The sequence below is a fragment of the Passer domesticus genome, chromosome Z (genome assembly GCF_036417665.1).
Source record: "Passer domesticus isolate bPasDom1 chromosome Z, bPasDom1.hap1, whole genome shotgun sequence".
In the NCBI taxonomy this organism is placed as follows: domain Eukaryota; kingdom Metazoa; phylum Chordata; class Aves; order Passeriformes; family Passeridae; genus Passer; species Passer domesticus.
This window is the reverse complement of record NC_087512.1, coordinates 23,492,043-23,499,897: the sequence shown is the minus strand read 5'-3', so window position 1 is coordinate 23,499,897 and position 7,855 is coordinate 23,492,043. Positions and strand designations below refer to the sequence as shown.

Below are 7,855 nucleotides of genomic sequence, written 5' to 3'. Positions count from 1 at the left end.
CTACTCAGCCCTGGTGAGGCCTCACCTGGAGAGCTGTGTCCAGTTCTGGGCTCCTCAGGACAACAGAGACATGGAGCTCCTGGGGTGGGTCCAGCAAAGGGCAACAAATTTCATTAGGGGTCTGGAGCATCTCTCTTATGAGGAAAGACAGGGAGAGCTGGGGCTGTTCAGCCTCGAGGAAATAGAACTGAGAGGAGACCTCATCAACGTCTGTGAGTACTAGAAAGGAAATTGCCAAGATGGACTAGCTCTTCCTAGTGGCACCAAACAGTACAACAAGAGGCAATGGGCAGATGTTGATGCCCAGGAAGTTCTGCCTGGACATGAGGAAGAACTTCTTTACTGTGTGGATGACAGTGCATTGGAACAGATTACTCAGAGAGGTTGTGGAGTCTCCCTCACAGGAAATATTCAAGCACCATCTGAACACAAGCCTGTGCCGTGTGCTCTGGGATGACCCTGCTTGAGCAAGGTGGTCACAAAAAATGACCCACTGTGGTTCCTTCCAACCTGATCCATTCTGTGACTTTGTGATCTCAACCAGTAGAAAAGTAAATGACTCTCTTAGATTGTTGACTTTTCAAATGGCTAATTAGAAAAATATTTTAATGGTGCAGACATCATATATATTCAGTTGCTATTAGCCATCAACATAAAATCCTTCTCAGTCACAAACAAATCAGTATCTTGTGTGTTGTGTCAATCTTCTCAGCCATCATATGGGATTTTATTAAAGCTCTTAGTATACAATAATTTTTAACATTAAGGCATTTTAATTTAACGCCTTTATTGTGAATATAATACCTCATTCTTCAACAGTGGCCAAGAAACTATCTTCTACATTTATTCTGGACCTCCACGCTGTAAAAGAAAAGCATACAGTTAAATATATTTCACGAATAGAACTTAAAACTGAGATCAAATTCTCTTTTACACTGTTATAGACTAAGAGACACAATTCTAGTTTTAGTGTCTGATTTAAATATTGACTTTTCTATAAGAACAGATAGCATGCCAAATATCAGTATCCACCAGTCATGGCTACATTTTTTTCAATGGAAAGTACAAAATAATCAACACATGTACCTACAGTTACAGCTGCTTCCATGTCTCTTTCTCTGAAGAAACCTGACTCTTAACCTTCAAAATGTCCAACAGATACAATGCTAACAGACACAAGTTTTAAAATAACTTTCACTGCCTACATTCCAAAATGCAAAGTAAAAACAAAGGCAAGCAGAGTCATTACAATCTTCATGAGAAATCAGAAAGGTATTCAGTTCATTATTTTGCTAATAAAACTATTTTATAACTTACCTCACTGTTAAACAAACTTTTGCAAAAAGTCAAGAGGTGTATTACTATGGGAAATAACTGATTTTATTTCTACTATATAGATGCAGCCTACTTGCATATATGACGATTTCTAGATTTCCTCTACTAACGTAGTTATACTATATATGTCCTTATCGTTTAACAAAGCTGCAAAGCTGCAAGCATCTTTTCATTTCAAACTCACAAATTCCTTGCATTTTGTGCATTGTGCCTTTTCAACCATCAGTTTTTACAACTTAGAATTGTTACAGAATAGAAGCAGGTTTTTCTTGCCTTTCATGTACAATGTCATATTTACAAGTATTCCAGAAAATATATATATATCAAGTTTAATAAAATGTTTCCACTACTAGAAATACAAGAGCTAATTTACTAATAAATAACTTATAAAACTAATTTGAGAAATATTTGTACTTTGATCACCTGGTAATAGCCTTTTCTGGTCTAAGAACAGACTTCTGTGATACTGCCCAGCACAGTCAAATTATACATTAAACAGCTGTTATAAAACAGGTAGTGGTGGCAATTAATGCAGACTGTGACTATCACCAACTTGCCTGCACATCTGTTCTAAGTCCAATCTCTCTACTCAGTGGTACCATGAGCTACTATACAGTAAGATTTGGGTACCTTCCATATTAAGAACTGGTACATTGGGTATTGCATATGAAAATCATGAAAGGCCAGAGCACACTCTTATAAAGAATTACTATGTAATACCATACCAGAAGATGTAGAAATTAGCTAAAGGAAAAAAAAAACCCAGAAAACAACAACTTACTTGAATATATTCAATCTCTTCATCTGACATTTGTTTCCTTCTGTATTTCTGAGGTAAAGTTCTTGTTAATTCAGAAGTGTCTGGTGTGCCTTGTACTCTACTAACAGGTGAAATATTTTGAAAGGTCGGTGATATGCCTCCTACAGATTCCTGTGCTTTTGAAGCAAGGAGAGATGGCATACTTGCTTGTAGAGATTCCTGTACTGAAACCCAGATTTCAAAACCATTTACAGAAATATTACTAGACTGTAAAATTAATAAGCAGCCAATAAAATCTACCATTGCTTGAAAATCTTATTCATTATAAGAAATACCTAAAATAATTAACTTACTCCACTTCTCACAACCTGCTTTTATTGTTGTTAAATGTATCAAGTGCAGAATCTAAAAATTCTGACAGTAGTTTGAATGGCAGAAACACTGATGTGGAAACAAAAGATATATCAGCATACACCCTAACAATGGCTTTTTCACTGGGAAGCTGTACTTGGAGAAAAACCATAAAGTTATATACATGCTTGTGTGTGGGCAATTATGTAGAAAGATAACTGAGAGCTTTTCGTTTACTGCAGCTGAAAAGACAGACAAGTGAAAAAGATCTAGAGGCCTACAGAAAGATAAGACTCACAACCACAACAGGCCGCAACATGCATTGCAGTGCTGTACTCATTTGTATTATTACAAAATGGCACCCTATCACATTTTATTAATGATGTACAGAATGACCACCACGTCTCAGGCATCAGCAATTAATGTCAATGAAATGTAAAGACTGAGGAGTGCATGAAGTTCTTCACAGGTGAGGATCAGGAGCTAAGCTTCAGGAATTCACGTCAGAGAAGCTGCCTTGATTGTGCAGATAGCAGAGATGACAAAAGGGCAATGTCACAGTCAGCATTCCAAAATTTAGGTCTCTCCCACCATAGCTGATTTTACAATAGAAATATGCAATTGCCCCATTAGGCAGGACAGAAATTATAGCAATGTGTTAATTTCAGAACTCAGTCCTGTATATGGGAGGGGATCCATCCCAGGGGTAGCTTGCAAAGCCGCTCTCCATCATTTGCCAACAGTCCTGGCTCATTGGTGAGGTTCCAGAGGACTGGAAGCTGGCCAATGTGACACCCATTCATAAAAAGAATACGAAGGAGGATGCTGGTAATTGTAGGCCTATAGATTAGCCTGACCTCTCAGACCCAGCCAGCATGAGTTTAGGAGGGGTAGGTCACGTTTGATCAACCTGGTCTCCTTTTATGACCAGGTGATCTGCCTGGTGGATGCAGGAAAGGCTGTGGATGTTGTGTACCTGGACTTCAGCAAGGCCTTTGGCACTGTGTCCCACAGCACACTCCTGGAGAAGCTGGCAGCCCATGGCTTGGACAGGAGCACTCTGTGCTGGGTTAGGAACTGGCTGGATGGCCGGCCCAGAGGGTGGTGGTGAATGGTGCTGCATCCAGCTGGTGGCTGCTCACCAGTGGTGTCCCTGCAGGGGTCTGTACTGGGGCTAGTTCTGTTTCATATCTTTATTGATGACGTGGATGAGGGGATTGAGTCTTTCAGTAGTGAATTTCCAAACAACACTAAGCTGGGATCGTGTGTCGATCCATCAGAATGTAGGAGGGCTTTGCAGAGAGACTGATTGAATGGATGGGCAGAGTCCAGTAGGATGAAGTTTAACAAGTCCAAGTGCTGAGTCCTGCATTTTGGCCACAATAACCCCCTGCAGTGCTACAGGCTGGGGATGGTGTGGCTGGACAGTGCCCAGGCAGAAAGGGACCTGGGGGTGCTGGTGACAGTGGCTGAACATGAGCCACCAGTGTGCCCAGGTGGCCAAGAAGGCCAAAGGCATCCTGGCCTGTATCAGGAGTAGTGTGTGGCCAGCAGGAGCAGGGAGGTCACCCTTCCCCTGTCCTCGGCACTGGTGAGGCAGCACCTTGAGTGCTGTGTCCAGCTCTGGCCCCTCAGTTTGGGAAGGAACTTGAGACACTGGAGCACGTCCAGAGGAGGCAACGAGGCTGGAGAGGGGCTGGGAACACGGACCCTGTGGGGAATGACTGAGGGAGCTGGGGGTGTTTTTCCTGGAGAAAAGGAGACTCAGAGGTGACTTTATCACTCTGTACAACTTCCTGAAAGGGGGCTGTGGTCAGGTGGGTGTTGGTCTCTTTCAGCAGACAGAAACTGACAGAATCAGAGGACAGCCTTAAGCTGCACCAAGAAATATTGGTTGGATATTAGGAAAAAGTTTTTTAAGTAAGGAGTGATAAAGTACTGGAACGGTCTGCCTGGGGAGGTGGTGGACTCACCATTCCTGGATGTGTTTATAAAAAGACTGGATGTAGCATTTGGTGCCATGGTCTAGGTGAGGTGTTAAGGCATGGGTTGGACTCCATAATCTTGAAGGTCTCTTCCAGCCTAGTGATTCTGTGATATGTAAGGTGTAACACCCCACAAAGCTGAATGCTTCCACAGACATCCTTCCCAGTGCTCCAGAAAAATGACCAAGACAAGTGCAACATTTAACAGCTGGAAGAATCTCTATATAACTATAAAATAAGCAGCATGAAAACTGCATGTACAAAAGCATGTGAGCAGCTACACCACCACAGTTTTGCCTGCCTCGCCCTTCCTGGCTCCAGCAAGACTAATGACCACAAAGGAGAGGGGGCCAGTTTTAGCTTTAATGAGTCTGATGCAGTTGCAGGATTGGGACAAACAGCAGCACCTTGATGAAGCTACCACTGAGAGACATATTAAGAAGCTGTCAGTTATAAGACTGGGTCTGAAAGTCCCAAGGTGGTTCAGAAATAATGGAAGATCCCAAACAGAGCAAGGCAGAAGTGAGCCCATCAGAAGCAGCATGTTTATTGTGAACAGGGGGCAAAGTATTTTTGTTTCAAGAAATAATACACCTTACATACAAGAAAAAAAAAAAAAGAGAAAAAAACCCCCAAACAAAACAAGAAAAAAGAAGAAAAAACCCTGAAACTGAAAAAAAAATTCTCCAAGTTTGTTTGACCCACCACAAAAGTCTAGAGATTTGTCAAGGATTTTCCTCTACTGTATGTTTCAGTCTGAGGTGTAGTTGGAGTAGACTCATTAGCAAATTAAAAACACCAGAAGTGCAGTAATCAGAATTTTACTGTTGCTGGTTTAGTTCTATTACAGTCTCTACTACATCTCTCTTCCCTGTTTGAGACCATAATGTTGCAGTAGTATTAGGCCCACTAGAATTTGGCTGGCCTTTCACATCCCTAGTTGTTCTGAGGAGCCATTTAGCTATGTAGGAGCAACAATCTGGTACCATTAAATGCAGATTTTGATACAGCATTCAAGCAAGACAAATTAGGTTGCAGTTTACCAACAAGACAACAGATCCTGATGAAGGTAGAAAAGTCTAACATACTTAAAAGATATAGTCACAAGAATCTTCTGACACAGAGATAAACAAGAGGCCAGAAACACATTTTCAAGCTTTTGGGAAAGTAGTTCACTGGCATAAGAAGTGCTGCACTTGGCTGAACTGTGCAAAATGTACAGAAAATTTTTACAGAAAATTATTGCAGAAAATAGTTCCTTTAGAACTCACAGACAAGTTAGTAGAGACATTTATATGCACTGTGGAGGCTTTCAAATGTTAAACTCAATTAAAGCTAAACTGTGGGCTTGATAATGCTGTGACAAATAACTAGGCACAGTATAATATCAAAAGAAGTGAGAATAACATAACAGAGCTTTTAAAGACAACTCCTACTTTTTTTTCACATGCTTTTTGACCCAAAAGGACTTCTAAATCAACGTATTGCTAATATAAGTCCATTTTTAATTATAATAGTATTGGGAATACCATAAATATCAGTGTGGGTATAAGTTAATATCAAATATTGCAATGAAATATTTTTTTCCCTCAGCATTAGTTAATACACAAGAAAATACTTCTTAAAATGTACAGAGGGCTGGATCTCCCAGTTACAATAATGTTTTGAAAATACAGCAGAAAATACATCACACGCTTCAACTAAGAAAAAATGAGGAAAATGCAACATCATTTACGCAAATATCACTGAATAACTAAAGCTGCTTCAAAGTGACTTTGGCACAGCAATTTCAGTAAATATTAGTATTTGGGAAAGTGTGACTTTATATAAAGTAGAAAGCAAACACTGGAAATCCTTGTGAATCTTTCTTGAGAAAAAAAAAAAAAAAGATCTGCATGCATTATGTGTCTACACACAGCTGCACAGAAAAGAAGTTGTGGAGGAAGTTCCAGAGTTGCCTTCAAACTAAACCAAGCATGTTTCAAAAACCTCATTCCAACTCAGTTCAGCTGTATAGCTGAAAGAGAGAAATTGGGTCCTGGTTCTTAAATAGAACAGTCCATGTAAAGAAATGTGTGCAAGCTGTATCCATACCCAAAATACTTACTTTTAGGTCTGGGACCACTTTTTCTGTCTGGGAACTTTATTAATGGAGTATGTGGCTTGACTACCTAGAAGGAGACCAGGTAGTGGGAGAAACAGACACAGGTTACAGTGAATAATAAAACAGAATGCACAATGTATCAAACAACCACTCTACACAGCTGCTCTCTGCACCACTACTCTGATACACTTACTGCTTCTTGAAGTCTCAAGTTTACCCTAGGAAGAAGTTTACTTTAAGAAGTAGTCCTGCACCCTGAGGTCCAGAGCAGGACTACTTTTCTCCTCAGTATGTGTGTGCAGAAACAGCCACTGCCACTGCATAAATGCAATCACAATGCAATCTGCTCTGGTAAGAACCCACCCAGAGTGCTATGTCCAGCACTGGGGTCCCCAAAGAAGAAAAAAAAAAAAACACAAAAAAACAAAAAAAAAAAAACCAAAAAAAACAAAAAAAAAAAAAAAAAAAACAAAAAAAAAAAAAAACCCACAACACCAAACCACCAAAAAAACGCAACAAAAACCAAAAAACATGGACATGCTGGAGTGAGTCCACAGCAGGGCCATTAAGATGTTCTGAGGGCTGGAGCACCTCTCCTGTGAGGAGAGACTGAGGGAGCTGGAGTTGTTCAGCCTGAAGAATGCTCTGGGGAGACCTTACAACCCAAAGGGCAGGTTTGGATTAGAAAGACTAGGAAGATTAGGAAGAAATTCTTTATTTTGAGCCTGGTGAAGCACTGGCACAAGTTGCCCAGAGCATCTGTGGCTGTCCCATCCCTGGAAGCGCCTAAGACGAGGTTGGACGGCGCTCTGAAGAACCTGCTCTAATGAAGGTGTCCCTGCCCACGGCGGGGAGTGCTGCAGCGAGGTGACCTTTAAGGTCCCTTCCGATCCAAACCCTGCCGTGGTTCCACAGCGCTTCAGCACACGGAATCGCGAGCTGTGCTCTGCCCGTTCAAAGCACTTTCACCTTGGAGAGGCCCATCTTAGGAAGGAGCTGCCAGCCAGCTCCGCACGCGCTGCTATCACAGCACCTGCGACAGCGTGTGCCCGCCACTGCACAGCTCTCCCCAAGGACATCGGCCGCCCCGCCGGCACGTCCTCAAGCCGCGCCCGCCTCAAACCTGCCGCGAGGCGGCGGCAGCAGAAGCGAGGCCCGCCGCCCGTGCCAGGGCTCTGGCTGTCTAAGACACCGCCGTCCCGGGGCCGCCCTTACCTGCACCGCCCTGGTAGCGGCCGCCATCTTGCTGCCCATGGTGAGGAGCCAGAGGGCAGCTCGGGGCCACGCCCACAGCCACGAACGGCGGCCGTGGGCGGGGCC

At 42.4% G+C, this 7,855-nt stretch overlaps 1 protein-coding gene across 1 annotated transcript; it reads right to left on the bottom strand.

The window, feature by feature from the left end:
* Window positions 1-770: 770 nt before the first annotated feature.
* On the bottom strand, window positions 771-7,845 carry KGD4 (alpha-ketoglutarate dehydrogenase subunit 4). The gene is made up of 4 exons (XM_064404993.1): window positions 7,751-7,845; window positions 6,539-6,602; window positions 2,117-2,319; window positions 771-861 (listed from the first exon to the last, which is right to left on the bottom strand). Exons 1-4 carry the CDS (start codon window positions 7,787-7,789, stop codon window positions 844-846), a joined length of 324 nt encoding a protein of 107 aa, XP_064261063.1. The 5' UTR covers window positions 7,790-7,845; the 3' UTR covers window positions 771-843.
* Between the last annotated feature and the right edge of the window lie 10 nt (window positions 7,846-7,855).